The sequence below is a fragment of the Cryptomeria japonica genome, chromosome 8 (genome assembly GCF_030272615.1).
Source record: "Cryptomeria japonica chromosome 8, Sugi_1.0, whole genome shotgun sequence".
NCBI classification, from domain to species: Eukaryota; Viridiplantae; Streptophyta; class Pinopsida; order Cupressales; family Cupressaceae; genus Cryptomeria; species Cryptomeria japonica.
The window spans coordinates 372274949-372299338 of record NC_081412.1 but is presented as its reverse complement, the minus strand read 5'-3'; the positions used below and the strand labels follow the sequence as shown (position 1 = coordinate 372299338).

General features: G+C 36.7%; 1 protein-coding gene across 3 annotated transcripts; it reads right to left on the bottom strand.

Annotated features, from left to right (window-relative positions):
• Window positions 1–262: 262 nt before the first annotated feature.
• On the bottom strand, window positions 263–22756 carry LOC131062644 (phytochrome). 3 transcript variants are annotated; one of them, XR_009110919.2, is made up of 5 exons: window positions 20378–22750; window positions 19213–20020; window positions 5389–5679; window positions 601–1071; window positions 263–432 (listed from the first exon to the last, which is right to left on the bottom strand). XR_009110919.2 is itself a non-coding variant. In XM_057996351.2 (4 exons), exons 1-4 carry the CDS (start codon window positions 22491–22493, stop codon window positions 849–851), a joined length of 3438 nt encoding a protein of 1145 aa, XP_057852334.1. In that variant the 5' UTR covers window positions 22494–22750; the 3' UTR covers window positions 263–848. The 3 variants fall into 3 exon arrangements, 1 of the variants encoding a protein (XP_057852334.1); XM_057996351.2 differs by having other exon boundaries at window positions 263–1071; XR_009110920.2 differs by lacking the exons at window positions 263–432; window positions 601–1071 and adding an exon at window positions 18924–19035 and having other exon boundaries at window positions 5541–5679; window positions 20378–22756.
• Window positions 22757–24390: the final 1634 nt, after the last annotated feature.

Genomic DNA, 24390 nt, shown 5'->3' with positions numbered 1-24390 from the left:
CTTTTGACCTGTCACTCTCGCATGGGTTATACACGAGTATAGTCTTTATTGAATATGTATGCTTTTCTTGTTGCGCTGTGCCCCTTAATGGATCTCTGATATCTTTATCAAAAAATAAAAAATAAAAACCACTCTAATCTGCAGCCACAGCCCCATCCCCAAATGTAACCATAGGATCTCTCGACATAAAAGAGGTTACATAACTTAGTATTTCTTTTTGTACTCCACAATTTTCTAATGCCCCTTAATATTAACCAGCAAATGCAAATAAAAGCCTTGAAAACATATCCCATTTACAATGATATCCATGAGGACTCGACATCACCTATTAGTATCCAGGAAGCTTACAGAAAGTTTATCTGTTTAAGGTTACATACTGTTTTACAAAAGTCAATTCACTTCCATGGATTCTTGGGGCATAGCAGATGTTTCCTGCATTGAATCCAAGCAGAGAAAATACAGCATACATAGGTTAAAGTATAATGTATCATATAATTCCCCTGAGCGTTTCCAGCATCACACCCAGGAAGAAAAAAATACAACATACATATTTCACAAGTTGAATTCACAAGCTCTGTTTAGAATTAATTCTTTACTTACAGGTGTTCTCTGTTGTTATTGCGGCAAATCTGGACAGAGACTGAAGTTGAGGATGATTTGTCTTGTGCTTAGAGTTAACCATATCTGATTCAAGGCCTTGAGACACTTTATTTGCATAAGAATCCGCTCTAAAAGACCAAAGACCAAAGAAGGTTCTTTCGTGAGGCACATAATTTTGTTCATGTGGCCACTTCCATGGACGATTTTTTTTTATATATTTGCAGAGGATTTCCACTTGCAGGGAGTATCTATTTGACACTCCCTGCATCTTCTCTGTGGACCAGTGGAAGTTCAAGGTTCACAAGGAAATAGCATGTTCTGGACTCCCTCACGTATTGCACATCACCATCCATTAATTTGAGAAGTTTCCGGCACATACTTAGACCAACTCCCTCTTGCATGGTCCATCTTTTTCTATCAAACATATCTTGGATAAGTTCTGCAGGTAGCCCTGGTCCAGGATGAGTTATCCTGCAGACAATCAGAAAAAGAAAAAGGAAAAAGGAGATCAGACCACAGAAATCCATATCCACATGCAACGATAGAATTGTAAATGCTGATTTCAAACAAGAACAGGTAATAGTTACTGAATTTTTCCTTAGATTCCCAGAAAGGAATTGTTTTTCGGAATATCTTTACCTAAAGTTATTTAAAAATTTAGTGTTGACTTCTAAGATTTTAAAGTATCTCAAAATTTAGCCACTAAAATAGCATTGTCAAACCATAAATTTTAAAATTACATCGATTGCCTTTTACCTCGATGTAGCCCCTGATCTTCATAACCCATTTTATTCTTAGGAAAAGGTATGAACAATGATGCACAAATTTTGTTAGAAAAAGTGTTACATTAGTATTTAATAGTAAGCTATGTCACACCAGAACAACTCCGCCTCTGTTGTCTTAAAAAAATTCATAAATGGGACAACAAAGAAATCTCAGTGCAAATGACCCAGAAAGTTTTCTGTCAGATTCCTGAATTTGAGGCAACAGTGGATAGACATTTTCAGGCATCTGCAGACAGCAATTCCAATGATTCCAAAATGCCAAACACAGGATTCTTCTCCCTAGTTAGGATATCATCAAAACCCTGAATCCTAAACAAAATCCCTAACATAAACAAAAACTGGAAATACAATTTGTCTACAGAAGCACCCCACATTGATGATTTTCAACTTTGCTATGGACCTTTCCCATGTCGGTTCCTACATCCTCAACCTTCATTGATTAAGGTCTGTTCTTCCTAAATTCATTATCATAGCCATAAGATTCACTGAGTCTTAGCAAATACGAGGGCAAATCTATTGGGAGGACATTTTTGGGGGGATCACAATGTTGTTTAAAAAATAGGGAAAATTTTTAAAATATAGAAAATGGCAAGTGTCAATGATGCAGAGAACTCTACATTAAATTTTACATCGAAATCCAAATATTCTAGGTGTAGGCTCAATTGGGTAAAGAAAGCACTTACATATGACAAGCAATAATGTATTAGGCCATTTTCTATGCATATAGAAAGGATACTAACCTAATAAACTAAAAGGTTGGGAGGATTTGAAACCTTCTAAATGATATGCAACAATTGATGTGACATTGAAGAAAATGAATCAAATGGGCCGAAATTGCATTTCCTCCCTCTATTCTTCCCTCTCTTCCAGTGTATGTACGCACACATGGACATGCATGTATAATGTGTCTTGAGACTTTAAAAGCATATGCATATAGGAATAGTTTTATATTATCTGAAAATAAAACCTCTTTCCATCATTTCATGAGAACCATCAAGAGCACCCAGAACTTACCAAGATGTTTTGTCAATCTCTGAAAAGATTCTTTAAATAGAAGATTTTGGTTGAGACATTCTAGGATTAGCATTGTAGGTTAGATATCTTGATAGTCAAGCGTTTGAAAATGAAGTGAGATCTAGTACAGTCAGTTAACTCCTTTTCCACATCTTGCCATAGCTTGGAGGTAGAATTTGTGATAAAGATTGCTTAATCCTATTACATTTTAGGTCTAGATTTTTTCCATATGTGCAAAGAGCTTAAGTCTACAACCTTTTTCCAAATCTATTGTGGATATCTCCTGGTCTTTTGTTTTAAATTTAACATAGTGGTACTATCTTAATTCTTAATTGAACGGAATGGAGGAATCCATATTTGATTATCATAGAGACATCTGAACCATATATTCACGATAACAATTTTCAAATGGCTTATCGCAAATGCTCGATAAATAAACCATAAAACAGAAATAAGCAGCAATATGACATCTTTCATTTGAAGGTAAAACATTTTTTAATCAGGAGAAGAAAGATAATATTTGTACATGTAAGAAGAGGCCATCAGTGAAAAGTATAATCAGTCTACCAAAACTCATAGCAAAACAGATTTCATCTAGTACTTAATTGTTTAAAGAAACAAACATGATGCCACACTAAATAATTGGAATGTGATTCTCTAATGAACACAATGACAATGACTGAATCAGCAAAATGTAAATATCACACACACATAATTTTAAAACTTTCAAATGTTGAGCCATAAGGGACAGCTAGCTGTCCCCAGCATAATCAAACTGCTTCCAAACATCCCTTCGAAACTGTCATCCCTTATATAGTTTTTTGCATCCCCAACAATGTTTCCTAAAATTTTAAAAGCTTGGGGATGGAAAGGGGGGATGTTTCGCCTATAAGCAACAGGTCCATTTTTGCAGGGGACACATACATCCCCAGCGAACATAGCAATAAAAACATTACTATATTGGCAATGCTTAGAATCCATCTTTTTTGAACCTCTAAAAGGATTGTTCACATTTAAAACGTTGAAAATTCCATATCCCTAAGTAGGAAGCCAATGCTATTGGGGCCTACATTGTCTTTGTAGTTGATGCGTAAACTTTAATTAGAAAAAAGCAACATCAACAGAGAAGGCATGCAGTCAAAAATAAGAAAAATTAAAATCATCTCCCATCTAACATAATAATAAAATCCAATTTGCCCCTGTTTATGGCGTTTGGCAAGTTGATTTGCCTTTGAATCCCAGGAAGGACATTAAATGGCAGCCACCGGATGATTTTGGTGGCACAAGGTAAATTTCAACGGGGCAGCCCAAGGCAACCTTAGACCAGCTGGTGCCGGATGTGTGGTAAGAAAATAGTGAGGTTTAGGTTTTGTGAATTGTGAGCATCAAATTGGCCACTGCTTCAATTAATGAAGCAAAAATTTATGCTGCCCTCCTTGGACTTAGGCAGGCTAGGAATTTGAAATGTGAATTTGTACATCTGGAGGGTGATTCACAGTCGGTGGTTAATGCCATCCACACAAAGCAGACACCGAGTTGGAGGTTGGCAAAAGTACTCTGCCAAATCATCGAGGAGATTAATCATTTTAAAGACGTGATTCGCTGATTTCACATTTATATCACAAAGGGAATGAATTGGCAGATGAAGTGGTTAAAACGGCAGTCAATTTGACTACCGAGGTGCAAGTTGTCAACTCCTTGGCTGGGTGGCGTAAGAATATATGCCACCTCATCATCTCATGAATGCTTTCTGCACGATCAAAGGTCCAGAGGCACTCATTAAATATGATGTGAAGGAAAGGCGGAGCTCGCTGTGTACTAATGAGATGCCTGATGTGTCTCAGCAGGTTTTGGGCTCTGGTAGATGTGTCTCAGCAGGTTTTGTAACAAGCAGCGTTTAGCAATGGACACCTCTATTTGTCTGATTCCGAGGAAGAGGCAAATGGCATTTTATGGAGATGTTTCAAAGAGGATATTGATGAAGATCTTCAAATCACAGGCGGGTGTGATCCTTCATGCCATTTGCATGGTGTTAGTAGATGAGTATCTGGGAGGCAATGGCGATTACAGAGTGAATTCTGATGTTGTCTCAATGTTTGTAGCGATGCTTTTGGACAGAGGAGTCAGAGAAGATGGTAGAGATGCTGGCAATGAAGCTAATTTGGAGAAGATGGTGCGGTGGGCCGAAGGACTACCTCATTCGTGCTATTCTTGGTCAGGGGTTGATCTCAGATGGACACATGCGGCCAAAGTGAGGGGAGGGGGATGATGACCCTGTGCAAATCTTTGTGGTGTGGAGTGTGGGGATGAATGTCATGGCGAGGCGCAACCAAGCAAGGACAGGCATTAATTTTCTCAAGGGTTGTGTGGAGGGAGTGGATGTTAGTGATCTTCGCTGGGCAAATTCTGGTGCAAAATGCTGACGATGAGGAGGATGCCGAAGTGGGTGTCAAAGCAGGTTGATGGCTGGTGCTGTCACTAGTTTCAAATGTTGAGCACGTATGCTGTTCTGTGAGTTTTGGCTGCGATGGGGTTGGTTTCGGATACTTGCTATCTCTGATGTTGTATAGAATAGTGGGATGTGGCATTTTGTTATATTCTGCCCTGATGTATAGATAATGGGATGGGTTTGGGCTCTGGTAGATACGGGTATGCTCGGATGCCATAGCTAGAATTGTTGCCTAAGGTGGGTTTTGGGTAGTAAGGAAGGCAATTGTAATATCTGCCCAAGCAGGGGCTGACTGCAACTCTGTAATTTTTTGGATGATGAATATACAGGTGTGGCCCCGATAGCGCCACATTAGCTTATCAAAAAAAATAATAGAATCTGATTTGTTTCCTTTAATTTTCTATTTTAGAGAGAAAATAACCAAAAAAATACAAGAATATTTGATATCACCAATCAAAGGGATACTACCATTACCGAGCATCACTCTAAATGTAATGAACACTTTTAGTCTGCAACAAGAATGAAGTATGAAAATCTGACCTGAATTCTAAGTGAACATGTATACCATTGCCAAGCTGCTTTAAGGTTGGTAACACTTTGATTGTTACCCATCCCTCTGGGGATGGTGTATACCGCACTGCATTTAACAAGAAATCTGCCAAAATTTGCTGCAATCTGACTTGATCTCCATATAAACACATTGTTTTTACCTCACTAGGAATTTCACGTATCAACTGCAAGCCCTTCTCTCTCAGTATAATCATACCTTGACTGACAACAGCATCCATAACAGTTCCCAGGACAAATTCAGCTACGTCTAGTTCCATATACCTGTCAATTTGAATGAACTAATTAGATTATGAAAATACAAATCTTTTAGCATTTACCAAGCTAAATGCTAATGATAAAGGAAATAAGAAGCACATTAGAAAAGAAATCAGGCAGAACAGACATTGTGCACACTAAACTAACCAAAAAGATGATAAACACATCACATGGGCAATGGAAACAAAAAATAAACAGGTATGGTCTTCAACCAAAGTATGTAAGCTGGATCCCAATGACCTTTGTGTGAGAGCCAAACAGAACATCTGATGCTCTAAAATGCCAAAACTGAGATATAGTACATGTTAGCATGACTTGTGCAAACATGCCCACTTATTAAAAGATAATTTGTCAAAAAATGAAATACAATTTGATACATATAGATATCTTGCTCATTAAAGGATTCAAGCTGGTAATTGGGAAAAGAGAAGAAAAAAGGTTTCTTTTGATTTTCCTCAATACTTTTTTTCAATTAACAGGGCAAGCTGGTAACATGATTTTAAAGGAATGTAGCTAGGTGTGGCCAATTCTTCCAACCATTCTCTGTCTTTCATCGTAAGGTAGGTAGAGAAGGAAAAGAGAGGGTCTCCCTGCCTAAGGCTGTTCCGGCTTACTAGCAGTTCCAGTTGCGGTATATCAGATACTTTTCAGCTGAATGTTTTAAGAAAATGTCTACAGGAATCTTGAAATATGTGAGCATATGTAGAAATGGCACCAGACCTGTGAAACAATTGCCAATGTGCATATTGAAAAAAAAATTACAGGTTACAATTTGAAATGAAACCTAGCTGTGGTAGTTACCATAATAAAGTGCTAACATAACTTCTAACAATAAGCATAAAGATTATCCTCTAGCAATAATGATAAGGACATTCAATATGATTAATATGCTAACTATAATTATTTATTATATATCTTTCAAATCCATGTGCAAGAGGATAATGGGGTCTATTTAGACAAAGAGTAAATACTAAATAGCAATAAATCAGAAAGAAGGTGAAAAGTTGGAAGATGGTGGTTGGAAATAATGTCTTTGCAAGAATTTTAGCCTAAAAATTTAGGCTTCTCTTGTATAAAATATTTAATAAACAATCAAAAATAGAATCAAATCATTTGGTAGCAAAACTTACAAACAAGCTTACCAGGGGACAAGTCCCTGGGCCTATTTCAACCATCCCTGTTTCCAGGACGTCCTGGGGACATCCCTCAGTCATCCCCTCTGCTCAAAAAATCTAAGGAAATGTTCCCCGTAATAAGGGGACACTCGGGCTTGACGTCGGGAACGTTCAGCTATCCCGAGGACAGTGAGGGATGTCTATGATGTCCCCCGACTGTCCCAGGGACAGCAGGACATCCCTGGCATCAAGAACCATTCAAAAAAAACGCTCTAGATTTTTTAAGTGGGCCCCCACTTCCTAGCTCGCCCTAAAGGAGGAATAGACCTTCATTTTGTTTCATTTGAAGATTTGTTTGTGAAAAGCAAAGAGCAGCAAGATTTGAAGGGAGACGTTCTTCTTTGGAGTAGGCATAGCAGGAGCCAGCTACAAAAGATTTTCAATCTAGGGCAGTGGGACTGCAATTTCTTCAAAGAGGTAAGTCTTTTATCCTTTCATTTTATTTTCTTCAATTCATTTTCAAAGCTTGAAGCATGAAATTTCTGATTTTTTTTATTTTTTGCATTTTTCAGTTTAAAGTTGCATAAAATCTCAAAAAAAACATGAGCAGCAATAAGAATGGTAGTAGTAGTGACAATGAAGTGGAAGAAATTGGAGAAAATACAAATGTTGAGGGTGTTAGTGGACAGCAATCAAATCCATTTAAGTGCCCTTCAAAAACCTTGGAAAAATATGCAAAGGGCCCTTTTAACAGCAAAAAACTCTTCTCCAACTTGTTACACCTGTGGATAAAAAAGAAAAAAATGTACATTTCCATATATACCTGTATTTATCCAATCATAAGCATTTTGTTGTTTATGTGCAACAGTTGTGTTGAGATATTTGTTGGAATCTGTTTAAGTCAATGGTAGGTTGAGGAGATCACGTTGCTATGAGGCATTCAACTTGTTAATGTTCACTATTGATGGCTCTGCTGTCACTCTCAAGGTTGTGAAGGCACTCTCCAGTGACAGCAGAGCCATCAATAGTGAACATTAACAAGTTGAATGCCTCATAGCAACGTGATCTCCTCAACCTACCATTGACTTAAACAGATTCCAACAAATACCCCAACACAACTGTTGCACATAAACAACAAAATGTTTATGATTGGATAATTACAGGTATACATGTAAATGTACATTTCTTTGTGTACGTGCACATATGCGTGTTTATATCCATAGGGGATACCTCCCGATGGCAGGAGTTATAATGCCACTGTCTTGAGTAACCAACATGCTGTGTTTAAGGTAAGAGCAAATGCATTGTAGCATGAAACCTACTCAATTAAGTATTTAACCTGCTGTGTTATGATATAATGATATTTTGCAATTTGGCTGCTAGGATTCCCAGAAGAAGTCATTGCACAAACTACTTCCTCACAATAATAGTATTGAACATGCGGTATGGTTCAAAAGAAGAGGATTTCTCATGAGAATTTTCCAATGGTTGTAACACCTTCAAAAAAGTGTCAAGAGAATTTGCATATTGCAAAAGCTTAATCACCAACCAGCCAAAGGTATGAATAGGATTGCATTATACATTATCCCAATAACTTCTACTGTTTTCTTCATGTGTTACAAATGCACAAAAGGACTTTAACATCAGCCTTCCAAAATGGTCAATATTTCCATAGTACAAGATTCATATTAATTCATATAAAGATCATAATTTTTATATCCTTGCTTATATTGTGTATTCAAGATCTTGTCAAGTGACCATTTCTTGTCTAAACTGTCACTAGTTAGTCCCCTTTGAAGGTAATCACACAACACTTGGCATAAATATCTTCAGCACACACAAAAATTTGATGAACTACAACAGTCGCATTTGGGTCCCATAAACTTGATTTGAAATATGACCTATTGACAATTTCTCTTTCTGGGTTAAACCCCTTTTGATGATAGAGTATTTATTAGTCGACTCTATACCCTCAGGCCTCAGCAGAAGGCCACTAATTAGTATCATATAACATAACAAGAATTACCGAATTATTTCACTTCTAGTGCTTCGTAACAATATATAAGGACCAATCAAAGGGGTTGCGGTCAAGTGTTAGTACCTTTTGGTTCAAATTTCCCCAATGTGACATCTTAGCACTAGTAGGCATGCTAAAGCCATAATCCCACTTCAGTTGGCTATTGTGGTAGTGCCACAACTCAAGTGATGATGGTGGAGCATGTTAAACAAAAGAGTAGATGCCTTACAAGAGCAAATAAGGAAGAGATGGAGTTCAAACTTCTGGAGCACGGTAGAGAAAGAATTGGAAGAGGGAGATAATCGTGCTCTAGCTAGAGAAGCATGTTACAGGAGAAAAATTCAAGCCACAAGGAGCACATCAGAGAGATGTAGAAGTGAAATAAAGGTGAGGAGGAGAGGAATGGATGCCCTACTAGAAGAGATAGGGAGGTAAAAAAGTAGGAGAAGCATTCAAGCTGGAGGAGTGCAATTGTTGCATTATATCTACCGCTGATAGACCATTAGTTAAAGCAGCATCCCCACAATGAAATCATTTTATATGTGGATCCCACGAACAAACCCTCATAATTTTAGGAGTGGCGCCCCAATAGAAACCCCAAGTAATTAACCAACAAAAAAAACAATATATAAGAACAAGATCCAAGCATACTAATCAGTCTATTACTCTGTCCTTAATATTTTATTAAAACCATGCTCTTAAGGACATAATTGTTGTCACCTCCTCATTAATAAGACTTGTCCATTTTGTCAAATTGTTTTTCACCACTAGGAACTCAATGGACCTATTGGAGCCAAACTATCCAAATTTGCTCAAGTCCTAGCCTCTTTTTGTTCTTCAAGAATTGTTTTAGCAATCATCTATAATCAATCAAAGATAATTCTCAAAGGGTACTCCCTGGTAAAAGTTGCATAAATATGGTTCCTTCGTCACTCTCCGTGTCCCTACCATTTGTAAGAAGTTTCAAAAATCTAATAAGATTCCAAAGTTTGGAAGTGTTTGGATAGTTTTCTTCACTTTTTGTGCAATTGCGGACTTTTAATGTACTATTGGATATTCTCTGCTCCCCCAATGTCCAACCCTTTTGTCCTTTCCCACATAGGATATCCACAAACTTCATCAAGCCCCTTCATCAATTCATCTCCTTTTGTGGAATCCTAATGGACATCTAAACCTCACTTCCTTCCCTGCAATCTCCCAACTCTCCTCTTATTGCAGACTTTTGTAATGGATCCGGACTTCTTCTTGCACCATCCCTAATTCCCTTTATGGAATTATTGCCACCTCTAGACATCCAGACTTCCACTCCAATGTCCAATTCCTATGCCCACTTACACACTAAATTACCATGAAGGTTTCCTAAGCCATTTTTTTCCATTCATTCCTTCCTATGCAGAGGTTGACTATCTTTGTAGATCTCCTCCAATTCCATGTCAAAGTCCCACATCTCTTTTCCAACATCTTGACCTTTGGCATATCTCTACACTCTCCTCCTTTTGCCTCAACTCCTCCCCTAAACTTCAAGACACCATTAGTGACTGAATTTGACCCTACAACTACTCCAACAAGACTTTTCCACCCAAACACCATTGCCTAGAACACAGATTTACTACTAAGAGGTGGGGGTGAATCAGTTGTAAATAAAACTTATATCCTTATCCAATTAAATCTTTTGAAAGAACTTACTAAAAGCTTTTAAACTTAATTTTGAAATGAAAGCACCAAACTGAAATCTGAAACAATGTCACACAATGAGACCAATGCATGAGAGAATACGTGGAAACCCAAGATGAGAAAAACACGGTGAAAAATGTTGCTGGGATCTACTGTCCTAATCTAGCCTCGCAGTTAAAAAGACTTACAAACTTTTAAGGGCACCAACCCAAGGAATAACCAAATCCCATCTGAGAGCACCAACTCAGTACTCTTGAAGCATCACATAAAAATTCAACATTTTATCAGTTTTGTTTGATCTGTATCATTACATTTACAGAATTAAATGTGAATAACCAAATAATTATGAATTGAAAAAAAATCTCATAAGACACTGTAGAACATCCTTGTATTTGGCAACCTTGTTAATCTACAAAACAAGATATTTATGATCTGAAGTTTGTTTGTAACCTTCACAACCCTTGTCAACACAAACTGAGAATCCAAATTTATCAATAGAATGCCAAAAATATCACTGCTGTTATTCACACTTCACATCAACCTGTGTCTGCGAGCAAGTATTATTCAGCGTAATTCTTAAAACATTTCACCAATGTAATATGGCTTCAAAATGTTCATCAAACTTCTATAAATTTTGTTACCCTTGTTTGTACCTCTGTAATCTGTAAAGAGTTTTGTTTTGTCACAGCCACTTTATGAGAATTCTTACCACAGAACGCATACCCTTTCTATTCAATGTTTTAAAAGCATTGCAATCACCAACATTGGCCACGTCTTCCATCATAATATATTATATGAACATCAATCAAGGAGAAGTTATAACTTCTCAAAAACTACCTTCTCTTTCGGTTGTAACTGTCTCAACTTCAACCAACAGCAACCAAACTTCAACTAACACCAACCAATTAAAAAGAAATACTTTTGGCTTACAACATCGATGTCTTTTATTATTCCAACAAAACACCAATAAATTTTCTTTGCAATATTGAAGAGTTTCTTGATATAACTTTCCAAGAATCATGGCAAGACAGGTGGCAAATAGTTACAAGCAGAACTGAATCATTAGAACAGTTTAATCAACCAGAATACATGGCAGTATCATCTTCAGAAATCAAACTGAAATTCTTTCCACATTATCACTGCTGTAGATTTCATACATTATGCAGAGAACAAAAAATACTGGTAAGAATAGATTAACATTATTTCCTTGTTTAAACGCTGTCTTCTTGTTTGATTATAATGACCCATAAGAATATATCATTCTGAAGCAAATAGTTACAGCCTTCTCATAATAACTTACTCTTGTGTATTGCTCGATCTATCAGATCCAAAGTAGAAGAAAAATATGTAATAGAGGCATGAAGATATACAGATTGTGATACTGGAAATAAGATTTTGAAAAACAAGACAGCGAACAGCATAAAGATACTGACAAGTGCACAGCAGAAAGACATTGACATCAATGACAAACAAAGGGTACTAACAATCTCCCCCTTTGGCATTGATGTCAAATAAAACTGGCAAGCAACATCCCGTGCAACCTGTAGAAACAAAATAAGCTGAGCAACATCTGAACCAAGGCACAACACAACACTGAAATCTAATCACAACCAATCAGCAAAGTTAAACCTGTAGCAACAGCTGAACCTGAATCAAACACAACTTTGAAATCTGCAACAAAACAAAGCACACAACCAAACTGGTCTAACTGCCAAACTGCATCTGCAACAACAAAAAAAAACTCCACTTTCTCCCCCTTTGACATCAATGACAAAGGATCAGGGAAAAAAATTTCTTTTGACAATACAAGACTCCCCCTAAGCAGATGCTTGTACATGAACAGAGTTAGAGTGGAGAAGCCACAACCCCAAGCTTTTAACGAAGAGTCTCAAAAGCCTCCTTAGGAAGAGGTTTGGTAAAAATATCTGCCAATTGATTCAGAGTAGAAACGTATTCAAGTTGGACCTCATGATCAGCAACCCTTTCTCGCAAAAAATGATACTTGATAGATATATGCTTAGTATGGGAATGAAGCAGAGAGTTCTTGGAAATATTGATCACACTCGAACTATCACAAAAGATAGAAATAGGTTTATCAAATATCACTTTCAAATCCTTGAGTGTTTGTCGCATCCACAAAACCTGGGTACAACAAGAACTGCAGCAATAAATATATGCGTCTATTCGAGGGAAATGAAATTATGTTCATTTGGACATCCTACAATCTTATTTATCTACTTACTTGCATATTGAGCCTAGCTTATGTGTACAGTTAGAAGGTATAGTCTCTAGTGTATCTTCGTTAAGGTATCATAAAGTGGATATGAGCCATTACATCCTTTGGTTTGTAAAACTGTTGCCCGGTTGGATACAAGCACCTATATACTTCCTGCTCAACCTCCCATCACACCAACACATCCAAAACAATCAAGTCTAAACTTAATTTCACATGTTGATTCAATTTCATTCACTTCAATGTCTAGACATGCACAAGAACATTAGAATTTATCATAGCCACATTCTCAAACACTTTACATGGTTGTTCATTTGCTTTACAAAGGTATAGAACCTTGCATTATCAAACCAGCATACAAGCACTTAATGATAGACAAACGGAAGCGTATTATGCTCCAAGTATTACTTAAAGTTGTATCTAACACAGCATCTTACGAAATGCCCCATTGGTCTAGCAAAGCATAAAGTTGAAGGTCTTACCCACCTTAGAAAATTGGTCCATAGTTGTCCTACCTAATCATAGGTTTGAGGTCTTCAGCCCTAAGATTGACACCCCCAGCACTCAATAAAAGTCTTTCTTTAAGGATTTGGGAACGAACAGCTAAAAGCGCCAACAAGACCTTTACAAGGAAAAGCCCCATGCAATCCACACTCAATGGTCAAGGCCAAGTGCAATTTTCTAATTCATAAGATGTCAATTGATGAGTATCTTGTCAAAATGGCGCAAATCATTGTCAACTAATGACCATGATACTCAAGACTTAATGAAATGTAAATTAAAAAAACCTATCAATTGCTCAAGAGACAGCTGAAGTATACAAAAGATCGACTCTAATAGACAAATATTTCACAGAACTTTAAACCATCATGTGCAATTCCCTACCCATTTATGTGAGTAAGACAAAGATGACATAAAATTAAGTTCTCATTCATTCAATAATAATAAACCAATACATCATTTGTATCCTTGTGATTCATATTAATATACAAATTGAGGACATATCAACCTGAGGAAGAAATTCAAACAATGTAATCTTGTTATCTCCATTTTGAATCCATTTAGCCTATAGTTCACTATTTTCAGTTAGCAGCGCAATGGTGAGGCCAAATAGAGAAATCATCGCTTAATTATTCTTCTTATCTACTAGGACTAATTGGTACTACCTTTTATACACCACTGATATCCCACCGATTCATCTGTTCCAACTAATCAATTTTTAATCTGTATAGTTCTGTTTCTGCTTGTTTTGATAATACATTATTTGTTCCTAAGCACACACCTCCCTCTATTATTTCTTGTTTATTGGTCTCATCATCTTTTTCCCTTCTTAGAGCTTCTTTTGAGTGTTCATGACATCCAATTTATCTAAAATTCTTCTATTTCTTTCTTTATATCCAATTTCTTTAGACTAATCTATTTTTCAGCTACGCTTGCATTCTTATTCTGTTCTAAATTTTCATTACTTGAATTCTCCTCCCCCTCCATCCGAGATCTTCAATGTTGGATTGGAATTGGATACTTTCTAAAAACACAAGTTGCTGACCACAAGTTAGCACTATCAGCTCTTTAATTCGTTTTCCCGTGAATATTTTTTCTATATTTATCATAGCACCATTCTTCATTGGCATGCGCTACCATTTCTGCAGTTCATTTTCTTCTCTAACAACACAGACATGTTTTTAATTTATATATTTCACAGCTCCCCCAACATAAATCAACTTCTTGGTCATTCATGTTTATCTCCTCCTCTTGATTCTTCAGCATGCTCTCTTCCATCATTGTCCTTCCAGTCGATTACAGTCTCCCTTCATGAATCACATCAAACACTCCTTTAGCAGTGTTCTTTTCAATTGCCCCTCAATCTCTAAGGATCTTTTGCCTGTACTTCTTTTCCTTTTTCTTTTTCTATTTTTCTTTTTATGCTTTTTGTCCACTTCACAAATTTTCACATTCTTTCCTTGGATGTCATCTTACTGCTTTGTGATTAGGTTCCTTTTGATTGAATATCTTGAACTTATACTTGCCAACATTTACCTCCTTACCTCTTTTTCTTTTTAATTAGTTGTATCTAATTCTCAAAATCACATTAAAAATGATTAGTATCCTGCTCTTGGTCTAGTTACGTTGCTCCTCCATTTTAAGTTCTTCAATTGTACCCTTTTCAACTTACTTTTGCCATTCCTCTACTTCGCGTTCTTCAATTGCTCTCTTTAATTGTATTTCTCATTCTAATCCTTTTCCTTCCAAGCAATATTTCTTCATTTCTTTCAACTGTTTTTGTGTTTCTGCCATCTCACAAGCTCCCCTTCTAATCCCATTTTCTCTTTTGAACCAAGGTCCCATATCTCACATATCCTCCAACATTCTCCAAAGCTTGTCCTTTTCTAGACACTATCACTATATGTTCCTTTCAACATTTTCTAGAGAGGCTAACAGGCAAACTGATTTTTCGGCAAATTATGGAACAGAATCAAAGAATGATCTAAAATTTGGGGAATCCATGGATAGTTTGCACGGATTAATCTCTTTGTGGGGCTCTTAAATACCTATCCTCTTATTTCTATGGTTACTGTACATTATTGTTAAGCACCTCTCATCCTTCAGCAATTACCATAATCACACGTGGTGGCAGCTTGCAAAGTGGTGAGAGATAAATATTTGAAGGCAGGCACCATGGGAGGAAGGAAAGAAAATTATAAAAGAGGGCTTTTTGCATGCAGTGAAGTTCAGTGGCCATCATGGAGCTCAAATTCCATCTTTATGGTAAGGAAAGCCAAATGTTGTTCAGAGGTGAAATTACTGATATGCAGCTAAGGAAAAATTTTGTGATCCAACGTGTGTCATATCCCCCTCATATTCTAATAGAAGGAATTTTGAATGTATCCTTAAAAAATGATATTTAATGATTATTATTGATATTAATTGAAGTTGGTTATTATACTATATTCTGATTATTGTATTCACATTAAATGATTATTGTTGATATTAGTTGAATTTTGGATATGTAATGATTATCATTGATATTGATCAAATTTTGTTATTATACTATATTCTGATTATTGTATTCACATTAAAATCTTAGTAATTATTGATATTCATGTTTTATTATAAGGAATCGATAATGAATGCTGCCAAAAAGCAATAACAATAAAGGAAGGACAGCAACCTTTCGAAGGAATCACTGCCACTAAAGGTTATGACCATTGTTTGTGGCCATTCACCACAGATGGAGGGGACATAAATAGCCTCTGAGCATTTGAAGAAAAAGAGGATAGTTGGATCTACACTGGGATCTGAACGAATCAAAGGGAGAATACTTTAGCAGAACAGAAAACAATAAAGGGACCAGCAAAACTGTAAGAACTTTCCATTATCTGCATTATTAGATATAGGCCAATCTGGCATATTTCCTTGTTATACAGAGCATCTGATTTTTTAAAGTTATCAATTATTGTTTGATAATTAATTACTGAATAATGGTTAAGCATTACATTGATCAATATTACATTTCTGTAATTATTACTGAATTGAGAACATGGCTGCCAATAACTGTAACGAGTATAAGCTCTCTCTCTCTCTCTCTCTCTCTCTCTCTCTCTCTCTCTCTATCTTGGGGTCACCTCTAAGCATGCTACCTCAAGCTATGTGACCCTAGAGTCCCCATGAGGCCAAAGGAGGGTGAAGGTGTTCTGCCTTTGGGCTTAGGCGGGTTAGACTTTCTGAGCACCCTATTAAGAGAAGTCCTTATCCTCTGCACCATGAAGGACTGGACTGTATATCTAATCATGTGAGTAGAAGAAGCTGACATAATTGAGGGGGAACAGTTATAAGGATGCCTCACTAGGTATGCCACCTCATATGAATGGCATGGTCCACATGAGGCCAACAGGGGGCGAAGGTGCACTGCCTTTGGGCCTACGATAGAGGGTCGCAAGGACAACCTATCAAATCACCCATCCTAACTCACTATTATTAGGGGTTGACTTAATTAGCTTATAGGTGATCTTACAGCAAGTTGCGATTTATGTTCATGATCTCTACATTTGTAGTTTAATTTGTAAATGTTATTTACTTTATGTATTATGGCTGTAGGTTGTTTTCTTACTTATTGCAGATTTTCCTTTAAAAAGATATTACCCTCCCTTATTAACTAAGAATAGTGATCTAAGGCAAAAAAACTAGGGTAATTAACAAAGGGGACATTACAAGTTACAACACGGTAGTATAGAGGCAGCTATAAAGGAAGTTTTAGGGATTGACTTTCAGGAATCAACAGAGAGGAGCAAGTTAATCCTAACAATTCATCTATTTTGTTTCCAACATATTGGATTTCACGAAGGATAAGGAAACGATGAAAGCATCGGCATGACATTATGTAACGGAAGAATCTAGAGGCAATTTGGATCAAGCTCTGGAAATAGCAAACTGTTTTTTCTGGCCATGAATTACCTGTGCCAGGTAAAGAATTCTGTGGACTGGCATCTATGGGGACTTGTTGGGAACCAGAGGCCCTCTTTCAAGCATAGGTTGAAGAAGCGGGGAAAATGCAGAGCTACATAGTGAAAATTGAAGGTGACTTCTCTCCAGGATTAGATGGTGAAAAGCTTAAGGCTCCTTTCAAGACCTCTATGCAATTGGGCAGTCCCAGAATTGAGCAGACCAGAAAGGCAATTAAGTATCTTAGCAAACTTGCTGGGATAATACCAAGGAGTTTTGATAGTGCTGATTGTTGACAAATTAAACATATTATGGTTTTCTTTCTCTGATGGAAAGACATATTTGAACAATATTATTTAGAACATAATTTTGACTAAATTCTTTTTTATGTACTTCTGGTTTCTAAAGAGGAACAGTTTTGGCAATACAACAATCTATTTTTTGTTTGATTTATAGATTTTATCTTTGAAGGATTAGAGAATTCTCAAAGGAACTGTACTTCATATATTTTATATTTCATTGAAATACAACAACAGAATAGCAGTAAATGGCTGTTCTCACTCAAACACACCTCCAAATCAACCAAGAAACATTTGCAGATCATTTCTACTTTAGAAACTAGCCTGGAAAAAAGTTTGATGCATTCTGGAGGAGTTTCAGTAAATTAAACATTGGTACATGCCATACTGTGTGCCCATAGAAGATTCCAGGTATCGTTGGTTCATTATATTGTATGCATGTATTTTACACTGAGACCCAATAAGAAAAGCCTAAGGGTAGTGTATTAAGTTGGAGTCTAATTTAAAAATCATGAGGAAATCATGCTCTACTCTTGTGAGCATCCAGCTCATCGAAAGTGGTACATGATCCTTTATGAATTATTTTTACTTATGGTGGTGCTAAATGAAATATTTAAATGAAAAATATTCTTCAAGATCTGTGACTTACTCTGCTTTGCTATGTATGAGTAATGAATCAGGATGAACTCAGCAAGGTTGAGAAAGGAGTTGCATCAATATGCTATCCTATGATCTATCCCTTAAGGCCAAGAGGCTTTCACAAGCTAGGATTTGACATCTTGTTCCCCCGTAATATGCTGAATTGGCAGTCGTGAGATCTATTTAGCCATCAAATGCTGTAGCAATGAACATGAGGCATTAACCCTCACAAAATTATAGGAAATGTGTTTTCCATCAACTCTACAGGTCCCTGTTAGACTGACCCCTGTCCAGGTAATACTAGAATGAATGATAAAGCATGATGCCACTTAGTTTATGGAGTAGGCCTGCACTCCTCCTAGCACCATAATCATCCATCTTCCACTGTCAAGTGACTGTATTGGTGGGGGAACCGATGCTTAACAAAAGCTTATTCTTCAATTACATAATATATGGAACTAAAATTACCAAGGAAACCTTCCTACAGTCTTGAAAGTAGACATCTGGTGGTGGCATGCTAGACGAGTCACTCTTGCACACTATTGTTTTTGGAATACAATATGTAAGAACAAACCCAGATGAAAAATAATGTAGAATATGAAGGTATGGTATGCATTACATCTCACACTGAAGAACACACTTAGTCATTTCATGAAAGAATATATAATTTATCTTCATTTCTTTGTAGAATGAGAAACATAATAATACCTAACAATTGACAATCCTCACTTCTTTTTTATGTATGGAAGAGAAGCAAATGTGCAGAACAATAAATTGTCTAATTGAATCATCATAATAAATGCAAGGTACAAAACAAAGCATATGCATCATACACAGAATAGATCTCTCAAAGCATTAGCAGCTTTTGCTTTTGCTTTCACAGTTGTTTCTTTCTGAATCTAATCCAATTTTGTCGAGTTGTTCTTTTTTAATTGGCCATAGTAGCTGCAAAATGAAAAGAAAACTATTTTATCAATTCCTAATCTACTCAAATAAGATATAGACCATATCCGTACAGGTTCATTGGGGAGTAATATTCATCAGAAAAAAAACAAGAAGCAAAAGGAAGCACTGAAGAATAAGAATGCAACATAAATAAACTCTGGAAAGAGTATGTCTTACCCATTCTCAATACTGTCTAAATCCATATCATCCATAATCTTCTGCATCTGTCTTTCACAAACAGCACTTGTTTCAATGAACTGTTTCTGATCATCAGAAAGATCAGTATCTTCTAAGAGTTTCCTAGTAAATGTAATTCCATGTAAAGGATTTTTCATTTCCTGTCGAATATATGCCAACTCCTTCAATCTTGCAAAACATTTCTTCTCTTGTTGCCTCTGAATCTCCAGTGCCTGCTGCAGTTCAGAGCTTGCTATCTGCACAAAACAAAATGCTCCTGTAATTCGACCATCTGCATCTGTTCTCTTGTTTGCTGTTAGAAGTGCTTCCACATATTTGCCTTGTCTGTCAAAAAATGCAAAGGGGAACTTCTCTGTATCCTGGCCATCAATTGCACCATGTAGCACAATTGTAAATTTGGTCATTGCATCTTGACCTTTTAGCCGACAACAACCACCAAAAACCTCTCCCACAAGCATTTTACCAATAACCTCATCTCTGGTCCAGCCTGTTAGCTTTTCCATTGCCGCATTCCATTCAGAGCAGCATGTATATTCATCTGAAGCAAATATGGGAGGAATCAAAGGATTGGGGCTTTGCACAATAGTCTTGTAGTCACCTTGAATTCGGATGAACTTATCCATGACCACCTTTTGACCTGTAACATCTTGACCTACAAAGCTAACTCCAACAATGTTGCCTGTATAATCCCTGCTTGAACAGGCATTGACAACCAAATATATAACCTTTTTCTGCCTCTGTGGACCAAACGTCCTCAACTTTATCTCAACATTTCTATCTTCCTCTCCTGCAAAAGATTTACAGGGCATTTATAAACTATTATAATATGAAACAGCTGTATAACTATAAACTAATGCTGCAGTGTTGTTTCCAAAGTAAACCTTCCTCACATTTTAAATACAGACTAAGGGATGGGTAACAAGAATGAATACAGTATATCTAATGCTTGATAGTTCAGGTGCAACGATAACTGAAATCAGGTAAACGAGTGCTTGGAACTGGTATCTATTAAGAACAGTTGGGCTGCTATAAGCATACATAAAGTTGGGCTATAAACTCAGCCAACAACTTTCATAACTCCTCATACGCATGTACTTCAATTATAAAACTATGAGAACAAACCTTCCAATGTAAAAAAATGTACCTCTCAGAGCATGATAGAGCATTTTTTCCACAGTCTCCATAGATTCTTCAAAAACAAGGTCATGAACTAATGACTTGCCCATAGCTTCTCCAACTGGAAGTCCTGTCAATTCTGCCGCCTTTGCATTCCATCCATTCACAATTCCAGCAGAATCTACAGCTAAAATAGGTGCAGTAGCTGTTTCAATCAATCGCACCATCTCATTTGCCACGGAGCTAAGCTCATCAATGCCCTGCAATTTTAAATCATGTAGCTGAACATGAACCATAGTTTTAGTTTCACTGTCATCAATGTCTTGAAATGAACCACGTAGGATAAGCTGCAGAGAGTGAATTGCATCCATTTCTACATTTTCCCATGGCAAGCTTCTTCTTTTGACAACTTCTAGGAATGCCTTGAATGAAGAACGAGGGTGCATTCTCCGACCATCATCTTTATCATCGGGATGATGCTTTGCTCCTCCCCATTTCATCTCTTTTGCAGTGTGAGATCTAAACCAGAACAAAAAATCTTTTGATGTGATTCTAGCAGCAGCCATACCACAGACAGCATCCCCAAGGGATGCTGCACCCGGGTAGCCAGCATCTGCTAAACTATCTGTGCTCAAACCTGTTGAATCCCCGTGGTATTCAAGCAACCAGTCTGCAATGTCCTTAATTTGAGCTCCCGTGGGGGTCACTCCGAGCAACCAGAACTTACCCCCGTAGTAAAGGGCAGCCCCATCACACTTAACAAGATCCATGATACTAGGAGACTGGGTTACAATTCCAATAGGTGCGTCTCGGAGAAGCATATCACAGAGAAGTGTTTGAGTCCTAAGAATGTTATTCTCTGTCAATTGAGCAGCCAATTGCATTTCCATATTAATCTGAAGACCAAATGTCTGCATCAGAAATTCACAAGCGGAGCGAAGGGGAAAGGGAACGGCTCGAGGTGAAGTGTGATGACAAACAACCAAACCCCAAAGCTTCACTCGCCCGCTGCTGCCTTCTTCATCGTTTCCATTTCCATTGACAATTACAGCCATAACAAGAGAAGCAATTGAGCCCATATTAGCCATGTACTGAGCATGACAACCGTGGGGTGCCCTTAGCGTAGAACCCACCAAACAGAGGGGCTGCTTTAATTCCTCCACCTGTATGACTCCGACAGGATTAGCACGGCAATCACAGATCATACGCACCCTGTTCTGCATGAAAAGAAACCGGGATGCCTGGGGAATATCAGTGGCAGGATAATGTAGTCCAAGGTAGGGCTCCAAGTCAGAGCGCCTAATTTCTGCAACAACCTCCCCATGCTCATCTTCATGAAACTTGTAAACCATAACCCTGTCATACCCAGTGAGTTCCCTGACTTCCTCAACAACAGCATCGCAAAGCAGACCGATATCCCCGTTGGGCACAGCCTGCAGCCTCGACGTTGCCCTCACGGCCAGTCTCTGCGACGGCACAGCCCCTCCTGCGACGCCCTCTGCTCCTCCCCACGCCCCAAAAGCCGCCGCCTCCCCTCTTCTCACCGGCTCCAAATCAATCACAATCCCAACATCAATCCTGTGCACAATGGCATAAAAGGGCTTGCCGCTCTTGGACTCCGCCGCAATTGGGTTCGCCAGGCTTATTTCACGCGTCATCGCGGCCCTCTCCAAGTTCCGCGCGCTCCACGGCGTGAAGAGCCTCCTCACATCACTCCCAATTCTCACGGCTGCCTCACTTTTCACATCAGGAACAGACTGACTCTCGCTCTGCCCCGCCGCATCCAGCATTTCCGCCGCATTTTCACTGTAAGCGATGATCCTAAAGGTGCTTTCCTCGACAGCAAGCATGCATCCAAAAGGCTGAATATTTCCTCCTCTTTGCATTCGAGACAGATAGGCCGTAATTTGCTGTTCAGGAACCGACTCTGTTGTGGACTTTATGGACCTAGTGTAATCAAAAGACTTACCCGATTCTCCCGACTGTTCGAACACAAGATGCAATTGTGTGTCCGCGTTGTACTGCTTCATCGCCATTGCTGCTTTACTGTTAGTGTTACTGGTTGAATTGCTCCTCCTGTTGGTATTGCTAGCTGATGCTGAGCCCCTGCCACTCGACGCCTCCGCCCTGCTACTCGACGCCATGCCTCCTCTCTCGCCTTGCTCCTCCTCACAACCACCCGCACCCTTTTAGTGGTGGTAGTTGCTACACGCCGCTTTCAAACCCAAATTACTGCCATTCCCGGCAATTTCGTACATGCCAATCAGGGAATCGGATATTTGAAACATCCTTATCTCTTCTTATGCTCTCTCAATGGCTCTCTCGCGCCACCGCTGCCCATTCACCTGTACGTAACGTCCTAATCAGTAACAGTTTTCATTTTTCTTCTCTAAAATAAAATTTGTTATACACTGGACAACAACACTGCATTCTTCTTCCTCACAGTTCTACGTGGTGCTGGTACTTGCCTATAGTTTATTGTTTTTTTCAAATAATTTTTAATTAAAAGTTATATTTGTGGCAAATTTTTATGTTTTTTTTTTTTTTTTGAGTTTTTTAATTTCGTTGATTTTTCTTATGGTTGGGTGAGATTATATTGTTTAAGAGTTGATTCATATATAATTTTATATTATTGAGTGAGATTATCAAAATATAATCTTTATGAGTTAGATTATCAAGATATAGTATTTAAGAGTTGATTCATATATAATTTTATATTGTCTTTATATATATGATTGAATGAGATTGACTAAAGTATTTTATATTGTTTTTAACTAAGGTAACAATATTAGTCAATCTCATATAATCATAAAAAGACAATATAAAATTATATATGAATCAACTCATAAATACTATATCTTGATAAATTATTGAGTGAGATTATCAAGATATAGTATTTATGAGTTGATTCATATATAATTGTATATTGTTTTTATATGATTGAGTGAGATTAATCAAGGTATAGTATTTTTGAAATTATTGTTATAATAAATTTCTAATTAAAAAAAATCTATATATTAATAAGTTAGGAAAAAGACAAAATAATAAAATTTAAATAATAGTTAATAGAAAAATATATTTATAATAGCAATAGATTATTATTTTGAAATTAAAATGTGTTGCTTTTTTCATATCAAATTATTTTTAATTTTGGAATTAAAATATGTAGTCTTTTTCATGTCAATTCATTTTTATCAAAAATTTACTCATATATGGTTTGAAAATCGTTTTTTTTAAAGTTTGATTCTAAATGAATATTAACATATATATCTTTAAAAAATCTATATAAAAAGTATGGAGAGCTATCTTTCTACTAGATGTCCCCTTTTAAAGCATGATTAATTAATGAGATAAAATTGAAATAAAATATTAACTTTAATGAAAAAAATAATAATAATAATGATTTAAATTTAATTAAAGATAATTTCAAACATAAATTTAAAATTAAATAATTATCTCATTCTATTTTCTAATATTTTCAATAAAGTTAAAAAAAATTATTTATTTGTTTTCTTTTGAAAATTAAAAAAATCATTATCTTCTATTTTTATTTATTTTTAAGTTATAAGAAATTTGTATTTATTATTTTGAGGTTCTTATGTTTAGTATTAATAATTGAGGTTGACCTTGACATTGAAATTGACTTCAAATTTGAAGTTGAGCTTGACCATAGAAAATTAAATATCACTAATGAGACATTTCTTTGACATTTATTAAATAGATTAAAAATCGGTTGTAATTAAGTTTATTTTACATCTGTATTAGAAAATGAATTTATCATTGAAATAAATATAATTATAACAAAAATATTTATTAACATGATTAAATTTGAAATTTCACTTATTATAAATATTTGTTTAATGCGATTACAATATTGCTATAAACTTATTTAAATGTTTTCCACATTCAATTATTTTAATATTAGGCAATCTATTGTATTAGTGAAATCTTAACTAATTATTAATAAATTGGTTTCCCACCAACTACAACATGTGAAATTTTTAACTTTATAATTTATAATTTATAGGAGCTCATTTTAGG